The sequence below is a fragment of the Euleptes europaea genome, chromosome 12, assembly GCF_029931775.1.
Source record: "Euleptes europaea isolate rEulEur1 chromosome 12, rEulEur1.hap1, whole genome shotgun sequence".
Lineage (NCBI taxonomy): Eukaryota > Metazoa > Chordata > Lepidosauria > Squamata > Sphaerodactylidae > Euleptes > Euleptes europaea.
In genome coordinates, this window is record NC_079323.1 from 66,041,672 (window position 1) to 66,056,686 (window position 15,015).

Sequence of the window (15,015 nt, forward strand, 5' to 3'; positions counted from 1 at the left end):
TCCATGTCAGCCTCCTCAAGCCTCATGTTGCCGCCTCAGATTGGCACCCGGAACCGCCTCCAGAACAGCCGGTGATGGGGGGGGGGAAGAGCATTTTGAAGTGTCAAAGATCCTGGACTCTCGTATGCGTCACGGCTCTCTGCAATACCTGGTTCGCTGGAAACACTTCCCCCCTGCCTATGATGAATGGGTTCGTGCACGGGATGTCTCCGCCCCGCACCTAGTGCGCGCCTTCCACACCGCCTACCCCCATAAGCCGTCTCCCTTGCAGAACGGGAGGGGGCCCTAAGGGGGGCAGAATGTCAGGCCTACTCGCTGAGTCTCAAATAGTTTCGTTTTCTCACAGACTTTCCTCCACAGATTGTTCAAGGACTGTTTTCCCTAAACTGCATTCCTGCTCCCTTTGAAGCTAGCTAGTGCCCGTGGTGGCTGGGATGCCTCTAGACTGTTTGAAGTAATCTCATGAGACTGTATTGCTGAACGCTTTTTTCAATGTTCTTATATTATCAAGTGCATGCCATTTGCCCCCATTGCTGTCTTTGGACTTCTAAGCTCTGCTTGCCTGTGATACCATTAAACCAACTCTTTTGGACTACTCAGTCTCCTGTTGTGGCCTTTGGTTGTCATTGGGACAAGTGCTTACAATATCTCACTAGGAATCATGTTACTTAAATGGTCACAGTATTTTGATAAACTCCAGCACAGAAGTAAGTACACTTAAATCCATTGAAGCTAGTGAATGTAACCTTGTGTAACCCTGCATTAGACTATGGCTAGTACCTATTGGTCCCCCCCCCAACCTTGCAAAAAAAATATTAGGGGATTTATCTCTGTCTATCCTGAATTTATTAAGAATCTCTGCACGCATGTATTTTAAGAGCCATTCTTTGACTGGAGGAAAAATTGATCTCTCCCCCCCCCACAGTAACCAGCAATTGTTTTATTAAGAACACTAAGAATATTTGATATAACATAGTTAGAAAATACAAGTTACAAAAACTTGACTCTGTAATGTGTACTTACATGGGTTCTCATCACATCTGTGACATCATACAGATACTTTAACCTTCCATTGCCCATACTTTCCCCCAGAAACCCAAGGCTTTTCAGCTCTGGAGTACAGAAACAAAAAAATGTAGAACTGCAGTTAGGGTTGTGCAAAAAAATATATTTTTTTTCCGGGTTCGGGTTTATTGGGTTTGATTTTTTCAGTAAACCTGAAATAAACCAAATACCCATACTGGTAAATATTGGTATTTGGCTTATTTCTGGGTTTACAAAAAAAAAATAAAAAAAATCGGGCCCATTATAGTCTATAGGAAAATTTTCCTGAAGGTCCTGTGGGGGTGTTTTTGGAGGTAGAGTTCCCAAAATTTTCAGGGTAGCTTGAAGGAACTCTCCTTGCATGAACCCCGAAGTTTGGTGAAGTTTGAGTCAGGGGGTCCAATTTTATGGGATCCCAAAGGATGCCCTAGTGTTGCCAGGTCCCTTTTCGCTACCAGTGGGAGGTTTTTGGGGTGGAGCCTGAGGAGGGGCGCGGTTTGGAGAGGGGAGGGACTTCAATGCCATAGAGTCCAGTTGCCAAAGCGGCCATTTTCTCCAGGTGAATTGATCTCTCTATACTCTGTTTGATTGCTTGATGGTATGCCAATAAAGGTATTAAAATTGAAATTGAATTGATCTCTATCAGCTGGAGATCAATCGTAATAGCAGAACTCCAGCTAGTGCCTGGAGGTTGGCAACCCTAGGCTGCCTCCATTCCCCATAGGAAAACATTGCAAAGTTCACACAAGAAGACACCGAACTGCCAAAAAACCCCTCTCTCTAAATTCAACAATGAGAATGGTGATGACAACAAAGCAGTGCCCCCCCGCCAACAATCAAATCACCCCCTCCTTTCAGGTGAAAGCCAGCAAGATCTGAAGCAGAGAAAACCCCAAAATTCAAACAATGCAACTTTGAAAGAGCAAGCAGTGGAGAAATGGAAGCAGGGCCTCCCACCCAAAATAATCAAATCACCCCCTCAAACTAGCAACCCCTCTCCCCCACCAACTAAGAAGCCAAGACCTACTGGCTTCTAGCAAAATTCAGAAAATTAGCCACAAATACAACAACTTGTTCAAAAGGAAAATGATGATATCTCAAACCCTTCGATGTCTTCTCCTCCAGGCAGCAGGCAGGAAGGAATCCAACCCAAGGAGCAGGTTGTAATGCAGCAGGTCAGGATGAGGCTTCAGGATCCAGGATCACAGAGGGAGACTCAGGCAGCAGGAGCTAAAGCCAGGCTATGCCACCAAATTTTCTCAAACGGCCTGGTCTGGGGACCAGACCTACTTTAATAGTCTTTCACCAACCACAGAAAAGTTTGAAAATAATTCCAGCCAAAAAGCACCTTCTGTGATTGGTATTTGTCTCACATTTCTAAGCTGTTCTTTAATTTCAAGATTAAAAAAAACACGCCTTACAATTGATAGTGAAGTTTTGATAAACTTATATAAGGAAGGGAATAATCAAAAGTGAAGCATTTTAAGTCCCATTTATTTCAATGTGAGAGTTAAGCACCAACTTAAAGTTTGAGTGCATTGTGGACACTTTTTTGACAGAAATGGCCATGTAATACTTTAATAAGATGCAAAATGTAATGTTTAAAAATTCTTCAAATGCCAATAAGACATTTAAAACACTGAGCATCTGTAGAAAAGAAGATGTTTTTCTTTGCTAGTCAAATATATTATTGCTGGAATGTTTCAGTTGACCAAAAAACAGCTCATAACATAATCTGTGTTACTGCCTCCATTTATTTGAGAGCCAGTGTGGTGTAGTGGTTAAGAGTGGTGGACTCTAATCTGGAGAACGGGGTTTGATTCCCCACTTCTCTGCATGAAGCCTGCTGAGTGACCTTGGGCCAGTCACAATTCACTTTGAACTCTCTCAGCCTCAACTACCTCACAAGGTGTCTGTTGCGGAGAGAGGAAGGGAAGGAGATTGCAAGCCGGTTTGATTCTCCTTAAAAGGTAGCGAAAGTTGGCATTTAAAAACCAACTCTTCTTCTTCTATTTGAGTGGAATCAGAACTGGAACCTCCACTCACCTTTTTGCCCCCCTCTTGCACAACATCATGGAATCCAGACCACAGCATGGACACAGCAGGTGCTCTGCAGAAAGGGCCTCTGCTATATAGCTCTGGATGATCCATGCCAATGAGCCAAGCCACAGACTAGCATGGAAGGTGAAATATATTAAACATGCAAGCTCACTTTATACTCACCTTGTGTAATATTATCAAAAAGGGAGAGCACGTTGATTGACTTTCTCTCCCATGGAGACAAAGGCTGGTATATCCAAAGATGATTCTGATCCAACTAGAAAAACACATATTTGGCATAAGACATTTGTTTGTCAAACTTGGACACTATTAACTGCAGTAATTATAAAGACATTAATTTTAATAGCTAATTATTCCACTTGTTACACATTAATAAGCTCTAGAAACCTCCCCTCCCACAATGGATACAATCACACTTCTAGGGATGCCAGCCTCCAGGTGGGACCTGGGGATCCCCCAGAATTACAGCTCATCTCCAAACTACAGAGGTCAGTTCCCCTTGAGAAAATAGCTGCTTTGGAGGATGGACTCTATGGCATTGTACACCACTGAGATTCCCCAGGCTCCAGCCCCAAATATCCAGGAGTTTCCCACCCTGGTGCTGGCAACTCCATCTCCCCACCCCCTGCTAGTGGCTGGGGGGGACCTGGCAACCCTACACACTTCCCAAATCTCTATCAACTGAAGGGTCTTCAGGAAAGGGGAAAGAAAATGATATGATTAAGACAGGTATTTTGGATAAATTTTACCTACACGATGTAAAACTGAATATAGTGAAGCAACTATTTTTTTTTTAGTATACAGAGCTCTAATTCTCACTGGCCGTTGGGTCTGCAGGATTCCTGGTGACTGATGGCCAAGTGATGTGAGGGATAGATGATGAAATTGTCTATGGTTTGTCAAAATGCTAAAGGCAGATGTGTATGGGGGGATCTGGAAGGAAGGCCCTGTGTGGGGGAAGTCAGGTTCAGTCTTTCCCCTGATCTTAGTCACCCCCTCCCCATACTGCTGTTTCCCTCTGGAGGAACACATGGGTGCATCTTTATGCCCCTTCACCTTTCAGAACAAATAGCAATTTGGGCAGGGCAATTTGACTAAGGAAAATGCCCCCTCTCCCTGTGCCTTAGCCCTGATTTTGATCACCCTTCCCTCATCACTGTTTTGAGGATTTAAAGGAACCACTGGAGAGCCTGATCAGAAATCTCCAGTAGTGTATGGTTTGATGCTGAGGAAACCCAACATATTTAGTATCACTTTTGCAAGGCCCACTTTTCACGGAAGATTTTGATGCTCTTTTGCCACGGACCAAAAACCCCCCGATTTAAATGTTTTTTTTCATGGCCGCGATTTATCCCCGTCAATCTCGATGTAGTTTTGGTTTTTCATGGGAACAAAGCACGCTGTACTTGACAATGGTTTGGTCTGTCCCTTTTGCAAGAGGCCTCCCCTTCCAACAGGCTCATTGTTTATGCCTGCCCCCAACTCCGCCCCAACTCCGCCCAGCAGATTACCTCGTGCGGTTCACCAGCCCCAGCGCAAAAAACAAACACCAGTCCCTCTGGTCTCCTCCATTTTTCTTCCACCCTCGCTCTGTTCTGCTTTGGGAACAGTCAGATTCCAAATTGGGGGGGGGGGAGGCAGCGCTTTCCTCAAAGCTTCCCTCTATTTTCTATAGGTGTGGAACCCATTGCCCTTTAATGATAGACAGGATTGGGGGGGGGGGGGCCAGGAATTACATGCATGTGCCCAGAAAGTGAAAAAATCCCCAAATGACCACAGAGAAGTATCATTTTGCTGGACGAACTTTGCTGCCATCTGGTGGAGACAGAGCTGATCTTTCAACTTTGTCCAAAAGATTTCTACATAGAAGGATATTTTATTTTCTCCTAGAACCAGGTTATGAGCCCCCTGGCGCAGAGTGGTAAGCTGCAGTACTGCAGTCCAAGCTCTGCTCATGACCTGAGTTCGATCCCAACGGAAGTTGGTTTCAGGTAGCCAGCTCAGGGTTGACTCATCCTTCCATCCTTCCGAGGTCGGTGAAATGAGTACCCAGTTTGCTGGGGGTAAAGTGTAGATGACTGGGGAAGGCACTGGCAAACCACCCCCTAAACAAGGTCTGCCTAGTAAACGTCAGGATGTGATGTCACCCCATGGGTCAGAAATGACCCGGTGCTTGCACAGGGGTTCTTTACCTTTTTTTTAGGAACCAGGTAGTGTCTATGTGAATCTTTATCTAAATGGCACCTTTGTCAGAAAGCAGAATCTTATTCTCTGCTGTACATCCTGAACCAAAATTTACTCAGTTAATTCAAAGATCTTTATATCTGTAGAAGCTCAGTTGTAATATTCCCTTACGGACTCCCAATCATAGAAGAACTTCAGCTCTGTCCTCCATTTTGTCTTCTTCTTCAGTACTCCATGTACATCCAATGGCAAACACAAGAAACAAATCCATGGATTAATTTCTTTAATTTTTTCTGCCTTTCCTTGTTCGACAAGTGCATCCAAACATTTTGTACAAAAAGATCTAAAAACATTAAAAATGAAAGTATTCGAAGGCATGAACTATTTTCCTTTATCACTTCAAAATTCACAACAGATGCAAACAATTACTTGGTTGTTTCACAATGCATTTGAATCTTAGGATAGCTTTAGACCAGGGGTCCCCAACCTTTTTGAGCCTGTGGAATTCTGACATGGCACGGTGGGCGCAGCAACAAAATGGCTGCCACAAAATGGCTGCCACAGGAGGTGGAAGCAGCCACAAAATGATTGCCACAGCTTAACTACAGTAACACAGTGTAGATTCTTGTGCTGTAATGGCAGCTGCTGCTAAAGCAATATTTAAAAAAACCTGCACAGCCAACCAGATCTTCGATCAGAAGCCTTGCTGGGCAAAAGCCCCACCTGGCCCCACCCACTTCCTAAAAACACTTGGGTGCCAGAAAAGGTGTCGGAGGGCACCGTGGCACCCACAGGCACCATGTTGGGGACCTCTGCTTTAGACATTACACCAAACGTGGGTGGGACTTTGGGTGAAATACTCAAAGTAGGAACTCATGCATCCTCTCCCCATCATGAAATGTGCACACTTTCCTCTTGAGAGAACTGATAGGGGAGATATGCAAGTTCCTACGTTGGATGTTATACCAGAAATGCACAAAAGAAAACACAAGTTTCTCTCCATTTTTTTCCCTCTTCCCTGTTAAGCATATCTAGTTTTCACCTGTTTGGAACATATTTTGACGTCTGTGAAATCACTTCTGGGAATTTTTTTTGTCTTTTGGCAAATCCAGCCCATGTGGCAAGGGCCCTGACAGTCTCATCTAAAACTTCATATAATACTGGTCCACTACTTTCTTGGCCTAGGATTGCTAACTAATCAGAAAACTGACCTGACCTGTGCATGTGTTTTTAACAGCAGTTTGCCCTTCAAAAAGCAACAGGGCATCATCACTCACTCATGTTGCCACATTAAACTGCTGTTGAAGACACAACTTCAGAGGCCTGTCAGAATGTTGGCAACCTTAGCTTGGCTCAGTCAACTTGAGAGTCCTGAGGAGTGCCAAAAGATACTCTTGATTCAGGGTACAGATGTCTTTCCCCCCTATCCCTTCATCGTCTCTCCACTGAGTCATATCTCCCAGGGCTAGATAGCCAACATTTTTTTCCTTTGCCCTATGCCCAGACTTTATATGAATATCCCACACTTGTGAGCTCAAACTTGGTAGCATCTAGAACTCATAATTTGATCATTGGCTACCTTATGCATGCTGGATCATCGCACATCACTAGTGATTCACCCCAGCAGCAGATTGCACAGTCAGCCTGGAACCCATCGTCATCACAGAGGAAGAATCTCTCCAAAAACCTTTCCTTAAAACAAACCAACCAAAATGGAAATCACATTTAGTTTATAACAGTCTAGCATTTAAATGCTGATCTCCAAAAAAGATTCACATTTTGTAAAATGTTGTTTTTGCCTTGGAACAAGTCATTCACAGAATTACTTAAATCAGCTCTGGATTGGGACTGATGCAACCAAAATTTCTCTTACATATCCATTGGTCCTCTGTGGGTACTTTAAAACTATTTTTCTCCCTGCTAATTCTAATTGCTGAAATTGTGGTGAAAGTGTGATTCATCTCACATGTTACAGTCTGAGAGATTTCTGGCTGAGCAATTAAATTTTGCAATATACACTTCTCACTCCTTGGAATTTATAAAGTGTCTATATTCCAAAGACATGGACATTATCTGGGACATATTATAACCATTCATTGTTAGATGATTGCAACAGAAAAATAATCACGGTCAATAAATAACGATGCAGAGAAACACTGTGTCCTAACCTGAGTGACTCAGGCTGCCCTGATTTCATCAGATCTTGGAAGCTAAGCAGGGTTGCCCATGGTCAGCACTTGAATGGGAGACAACCAAGGAAGCCCTGGGTTGTTACAGAAAGGCAGGCAATAGCAAACCACCCCTGAATGTCTCTTGCCTTGAAAAGCCTATGAAGTCATCATAAGCTGGCTGCAACTTGGCAGCACTTTTACAGATACAGAACAATACCATACACAATCACTATCTATGAATTTCAACATTTCAGTATTGAAGACCAGGGCATCATTTAATTATCCAGTCCATGTTCTCTTATTTATTGCATTATTGGTCTCCAAACAAAATTCAATTTTTGTCATTTAAACACAGTTCAAACTCTGTTAATTTTGCAAAATTAATTGGAAGACAAATAACACAATGTGTGTGTTAAGTGCCATCAAATTGCTTCCTACCTATGGCAACCTATGAATTAATGTCCTCCAAAACATCCTATCTTTAGCAGCTCAGGTCTTGCAAACTGATGGCTGTGGCTTCCTTTATGGAGTTGATACATCTCACATTGGGTCTTCCTCTTTTCCTTCTGTCTTCAACTTTTCCTAGCATCATTGTCTTTTCCAGTGACCCTTGTCTTCTCATAATGTGACCAAAGTACGATAGCCTCAGTTTAGTCATTTTATCTTCTAGGGAGAGTTCAGGCTTGATTTGATTTAGAACCCACTTATTTGTCTTTTTTGGCAGTCCATGGTATCCATAAAACTCTCCTCCAACACCACATTTTAAACAAATCTACTTTCTTCCTGTCAGCTTTCTCCATTGTCCAACTTTGATACCCATACATAGTAATGGGAAATATTATGGCGTGAATTCACTTGATCACCAGCAACAAATCCTTACACTTGAAGATCTTTTCCAGTTCCTTCATGACTGCCCTTCCCAGTCTCAATCTCTTTCTGATTTGTTGGTTGCAGTCTCCCTTTTGGCTGATGATGGAGCCAAGGAATGGAAAATCTTGAACATTTCCATTTCTTTATTGTTGATCATAAAGGTGCGTAATTCTCCAGTAGTCATTCCTTTTGTGTTCTTGATTCTTAGCTGTAATCCTGCTTTGTGTCAGACCTGTATCTCAGTTACTTTGTTTTGCTTTCGTTTCTATCGCTGACTACGCTCAAGGACAATCCTGTATACCAAAGCCCGTTTGAAGCTCTGGGAACAGTCCTGGGAACAGCAACTATGTTTGTGTTCTGTAATCACTTGCAAATATCCTTGCCTTTATACTGCTGAGTGTTAGGCAGTGAGCTCATTGCTGTCACCTTTCCCTTCATGCTCTGTAATACCTATTTGACTAGTAAAGCCATCTTCCTTGGATCTGACTGTCTCTGCTGTGGTTTCTGGTTCAATGGGCCAAGAGCTGACATTGTGACAGCAATCCCCATCACCCTTTTCACCAGTCAGGCTGGAGCCCAGGGGGGTTCGCCTGCCACTCGGATGGGAGCTAAGAGCTCTCCGAGTGAGTTTACCGTGGCTGGAGCCCCGTGTGGCTCGCCTGCCACTCGGATGGGAGCTAAGACAGAGCTCTCCGAGTGAGCCCCGTGCGGTTCGCCCCGGTCCCGGTGGATCTGTTCCCCGGGTAGCGGGTTCCTTGCCGGAGCCCTGGAAGGGTCTCGTCCTTGACACCTTCCTTTGAGGACGCCCTAGACAACGTTCATCGGGCAGAAGTGGAACGTAGCCGCCTGACTGGACTTGTACGGGCGCAGCGCGGAAGCCAGCACCCGCCACGACCTCCTAGTGTCAGATTGTCTAGTGGAGGATGCTCGACTGGCCCGGGTGTGCGGAGCCGGGCCAAAAGCACTGGCGAAACGGATGGTTGCGCTCTTCCACGGAATGACCTCAACCACCACTTCAAAGGCCGGGATTGCTAAACTGTCAACCCCCGTCTTTGGTGTCAGCGCAGCGACCTTAGCGGTTCAGGTCCAGCCGCGACTGGATCTTCCGGATCAAGCCGGACCTATTTCGGCATGGGAGCAGGAGGCTATGCCACTAGTTACCACGGCCCTGACCACCAAACTTGAAGCGGATCAAGTTTTGACGGATCGTAAGGGGGTCAAAGAGGACTTGCACTATGAGGAAACTCTCTGGGCTGCAAACCTCTGAATCAGCCAGCCCCATCGCTTAGGTGATGCGGGCAAGGATATGTTTTTGCTCCGACAGCACAAACGGGAACACATAGACCGGGTGGCCCACTTGCAGGGTCAAATGCACTTTTTGCTTCACGACAACGACTGCTTGCAGCAGATACAAGCCAAACCGGATGGCTCGGCCCCAGCTCCACAACCAGGGTCTCCTGATCAGGCTCAACCGCAGCAACCTGCGGCACTTCTGGGCGGAGCGCCCATGTTGCCAGTAACTCCAGCAGTGCCTGTGGCGCCAGGAGACCCTGGAGCTCCCGACCTGCCACCTCCAGGAAGGCCAGGGGCCCCGTTCCTTGGATCTACACCAGCACCCGTACTACCTCCAGTTCCATGGAGACCACCCAAACTGAAGATCTCTTTTGCCGGCTCGGCAGAGATACTACCTCGTCAGCGACCCAAGGTGAGGGGAAGCCAGAAGCCTCCCCCCAAAGCTTCCGTTCCCTGCCTGCAGAGATCAGCATGGCCCCCTCAAGATCGCGAATCCTGATTCCAAAGGGGAGCTTGCCTCGTTTGCGGCGCGATGAACCACTTTATTCCAGCATGTCCTCAACGCCTGGAATTCCCTCGACCGAACGCATTGCCCCGAGCTCGGGGACGACCTCAACACAGAGGCACCGCAGCCACCCGCAGTACAGCACCGGGACGGCCCACACTCTCTGCACTTCCTACTTCTGCAGACCCCTCCGGGTCCTGGATTACAAGTGCCCCAGTGGGGGACAATTCTCCATCTTCGGACGGGGATCACCTCCAGGATACCCCAGCGCTAAACCTGGACTCGCCTCTTGACCTGTCAAATAACCGGTCACAGTCTGCGGTGAATGGAACGTCCCCGCAGACCTCCGCAGTTTCTCCTGCAAAACCTACGAAACCGATGAAGGTGAGAGAAGTAGAAAATACGATGTATGTGGACGCAGTGTTACAACACTATAAAGGGGGTCCCCAACTGCCTGTCAGGGCACTTATTGACTCCGGCTGCGGTCGCACTTTAATTAGTGAAACCACATTCGCAGCTCTCAAAGTCAAGTCCGAGGCGCTACCCGCTCCCGTCCAATTTGCCCAGATGGATGGAAGCCCTTTTAAGGGGGGACCAGTCGATCATCGCACACGGGGAGTAGCGATGGGTATAGGTTCCCATTGGGAACAAATAGACTTTACCATAGCCCCCATACGGTTCGAAGTTGTCCTAGGGATTAATTGGCTCAAAGGCCATAGTCCTTATATAGACTGGGAAATGGATACTATTTCATTTACCAATCCTATGTGCGAACAGCACCGACAAGAAGTCGCAGTGACGTCTCCACCTACTCCAGCTTTAACCTCCGATGCCGCATCGCCACCGCTCTTGCCCGACCCCTACAGAGACTTTGCAGATGTCTTTGATATTAAAAAATGTGATGCCTTGCCCCCCCACCGTACCACTGACTGTGCAATTGAGGTGGTGAAAGATTGCAAACTGACTAAAAGCAAAATTTACCCCATGAGGTAAATTTGGATAAAAATCTCGCTCGAGGGTTCATTCAGCCATCGCTCGAGGGTTCATTCAGCCATCGAACGCTCCCAACTCAGCCCCAGCGTTCTTTGTCCGGAAAAAGGAGGGCGACCTGCGTTTATGTATTGACTTCCGAAAGCTTAATGCAGTTACCCAAGCCAACGCCTACCCCATACCGCTGATTTCAGATATTATGGGGCAATTACAGGAAGGTCGCGTTTTCTCCAAGTTGGACTTGGTGGAAGCTTATTATCGCGTCCGTATTCGTGAGGGGACGAACCCCTCACCGCCTTCTCTAGCTGTTTTGGAATGTATGAATTTCTTGTGATGCCTTTCGGATTGAAGGGGGCCCCGGGGGTCTTCATGCAACTCATTAACGAAATCCTCCATGATTTACTGTACTGCGGCGTGGTAGTTTATTTGGATGATATTCTTATTTATTCGAAAACCATGGAGGAACATGTTGTTCTGGTCAGAGAGGTTTTGCAACGACTGCGTAACCACCAGCTCTATGCGAAACTGTCTAAATGCAAATTTCACCAAAAGCAGATAACTTTTTTAGGGTACATAATCTCTCATCGTGGCCTTAGCATGGACCCCGCTAAAGTCCAATCGGTGCTTGACTGGACTCCGCCCTCTACCCGCAAACAAGTACAGCAATTTCTGGGCTTTGCTAACTTCTACCGCGGTTTCATTCCCAATTTTGCTCAAGTGGCGCTGCCAATCACTGACCTCCTAAAAACGAAGGGTAAAGGGATTTCAGCAACATTACCCTCGGCCAAAATACTGTGGACTGATCAATGCCAATCTGCCTTTGTAGCCCTCAAACGGCTTTTCACTTCTGAACCGGTCCTGCAGCACCCAGATCCGAACCAAATGTTTATTGTGCAGGTCAATGCGTCCGACGTAGCCATGGGGGGGGCTACTCCAGAGAGGACCGGACGGTCTCCTGCACCCCTGTGCCTACTTCTCCAAGACGTTTGCACATTCCCAACTAAACTGGCCCATTTGGGAAAAGGAAGCATCAGCCGTCCACCATGCCCTTACGCTGTGGAGGCAGTTCCTGGAGGGGTCCAGGATCCCCTTTGAAGTGTGGACCGATCACAAAAATCTAGCTGCCCTCACGGGGACCCATAAATTGTCCGCAAAACAACAGCGGACTTCTTTGCTCAATTCCGTTTTGTTCTCAAACATCTGCCCAGGAAACAGAACGTGCTTGCAGATGCCCTATCCCGGTTGCCTCAATACCCAGTAAAACATGATCGGCCGACAGACTCGTTGTTTACCCCGGTGCAGAGGGAAGCCCTGCCCCTACTGGTCGTACAAACCCGGGCCTAAACCCGGCTCCAACAGGGGAACCATACCGTAGCTGACAAGGTATCCAGCCCTAACCAGCAGGCTCCCTCGCCTGTCCCCCTTGCGCCACCTGTATCCAACACTCCACAGCAGCCAGCCTCTCCTCCCCCTCCACCACCAGCTCCTGCTTCACCCTCTCCCACAAACGGAGAGGGAGTGATCATCTCCAATACCTTCCTGGACTCCCTTCGGGCTCAGTGCCTAGCCGAACGCACTGCCCAAACCTTGCCCCAAGGTGTACTCGAGCAAGGTGGTTGTTGGTACAAAGACTCAAAACTATACGTGCCTAAAATGCTTCGAAGAGAAGTCCTACAGTTAGCCCATGGAGCTAAAACAGCGGGACACTTTGGGTTCCTGAAAACTCTTCATCTGTTGCACAGACAGTTTTGGTGGGGGGGGGGGGAATGCGTTCTGATGTGGACTCCTTCATTCGCAGCTGCCCTATCTGTGCCACAGTCAAACGTTCTCAAGGCAAACCCCCAGGACTACTGCAGCCGCTGGAAATCCCCAGTAAACCCTGGGAAGTAATTGCCATGGATTTCATGACGGATCTCCCCCTTAGCGGGGGCAAGACTGTACTATGGGTTGTTACTGACTTATTTTCCAAACAGGTACATTTGGTTCCCTTAGCGGGTATTCCCTCCGCCCCCAAGTTGGCCTGCCTCTTCCTGTCACATGTCTTCCGGCTACATTCGTTTCCGCGCAAGATAATCTGCGACCGCGGAAGTAGTTTTGTTGCCAAATTTTGGAAAGCCTTTCTCAAGTTAGTGGGGGTGGAGCAAGGGTTGTCTAGTGCTTACCATCCTCAAACGGATGGGCAAACTGAACGTGTCAATGCTGTACTGGAATGCTATTTGCGTTGTTATGTCAATTATCACCAGGATGACTGGGTAGAACTGTTGCCTTTTGCAGAATATGCTTACAATAATGCTGTGCATCAATCTACTGGCTTCAGCCCTTTCTATGCTGTGTATGGTCAGGACTTCGGTCCTATTGCCCCTGTGGAAGGGTCTGAGGGGGAGGGGGATCCTGATGTCGCCTCATGGGCGCATGCCCTCTGTACTACTTGGCCCTGGCTGATTAGCAACCTGGACCGAGCCAAACGCAAGTATAAAGCGCAAGCTGATAAGCATCGCTCCCCCAGTAAGGACTTTCAAGTTGGGGACTTAGTATATCTTTCCACCAGAAATCTGCGCTCCACTCGTCCTTGTCACAAACTCAGTGCCAAGTACATTGGCCCATTTCCTATCGCCCGGATCATTAACCCTGTCGCTGTGGAATTGACTCTCCCCAAAACCTTGAGGCGTATCCACCCCGTCTTCCATGTCAGTCTCCTGAAACCCCATGTCGCCTCCTCCGACTGGCATCCAGATCCGCCTCCCGAACAACCAGTGATGGTGGGAGGGGAGGAACATTTCGAGGTGTCCAAAATCCTGGATTCACGTATACACCATGGATCTCTGCAATACCTAATTCACTGGAAACACTTCCCCCCTGCCTATGACGAGTGGGTGCGTGCGCAAGATGTCTCCGCCCCCAGCTTAGTAAACGCCTTTCACACCACCTACCCGGACAAGCCATCCCCCTTGCACGGAGGGAGGGGGCCTTAAGGGGGGCAGAATGTCAGGCCTGTATCTCAGTTACTTTGTATCTCAGTTACTTTGTTTTGCTTTTGTTTCTATCGCTGACTACGCTCAAGGACAATCCTGCATACCAAAGCCCGTTTGAAGCTCTGGGAACAGTCCTGGGAACAGCAACTATGTTTGTGTTCTGTAATCATTTGCAAATATCCTTGCCTTTATACTGCTGAGTGTTAGGCAGTGAGCTCATTGCTGTCACCTTTCCCTTCATGCTCTGTAATACCTATTTGACTAGTAAAGCCATCTTCCTTGGAACTGACTGTCTCTGCTGTGGTTTCTGGTTCAATGGGCCAAGAGCTGACACTTTGGCACTTCCACTTTAACCTTCATCAGCAGTCATTTCAAGTTTTTGCTGCTTTCTGCCAGTAATGTGGTGCCATCTGTGTATCTCAACTCGTTAATGTTCCTTCCACCAATTTTCACCCCCATCAATTTTCACTTGACCTTCATTTAAATCTAATGCAGCTTTCCTTATGCAAAGCCAGCTGGTGCAGTCGACCTGGATTGCCACAGAGGAGAACCTAGAGAGGGGGGTAGGTATTCTCAGTTGCCGATAGGAACCCAGGTAAAGAAGAACAGTGTTCTTTGGCCAATCACAGAAGATATATTTTGGACCTATGGGAAATGAGGGCAACCCCTTTGGGCCCTCATAAAATTGGACCCCTGACCCAATCTTCACCAAACTTAGAGGTTTATGCAAGGAGATTTAATTTTCTGTGATAATTAAACTAACAACACCATCTACTTATATTGACTACCATAAGAACATTTGATATGTCTGCCTACAGAAAGTTAAAGTTGATCTAAGGACGTATATATTTATCTTATAGTGGCTGCCATTTTTGCTTAAATTCATCAGTCGACTTTCTTTTCACCAAGTATGTTAATTTTATAT

At 46.8% G+C, this 15,015-nt stretch overlaps 1 protein-coding gene across 1 annotated transcript in view; it reads right to left on the reverse strand.

The window, feature by feature from the left end:
• DNMT3L (DNA methyltransferase 3 like) overlaps nt 1-15,015 on the reverse strand; it is a 35,807-nt gene that overhangs the window by 18,404 nt on the left and 2,388 nt on the right. The window contains exons 3-6 of the mRNA XM_056858243.1: nt 6,869-6,981; nt 5,461-5,632; nt 3,268-3,352; nt 1,024-1,112 (exon numbers count right to left, since the gene is read on the reverse strand). Coding sequence (XP_056714221.1) covers nt 1,024-1,112; nt 3,268-3,352; nt 5,461-5,632; nt 6,869-6,981 — 459 coding nt within the window. The remainder of the gene's footprint in view (nt 1-1,023; nt 1,113-3,267; nt 3,353-5,460; nt 5,633-6,868; nt 6,982-15,015) is intronic.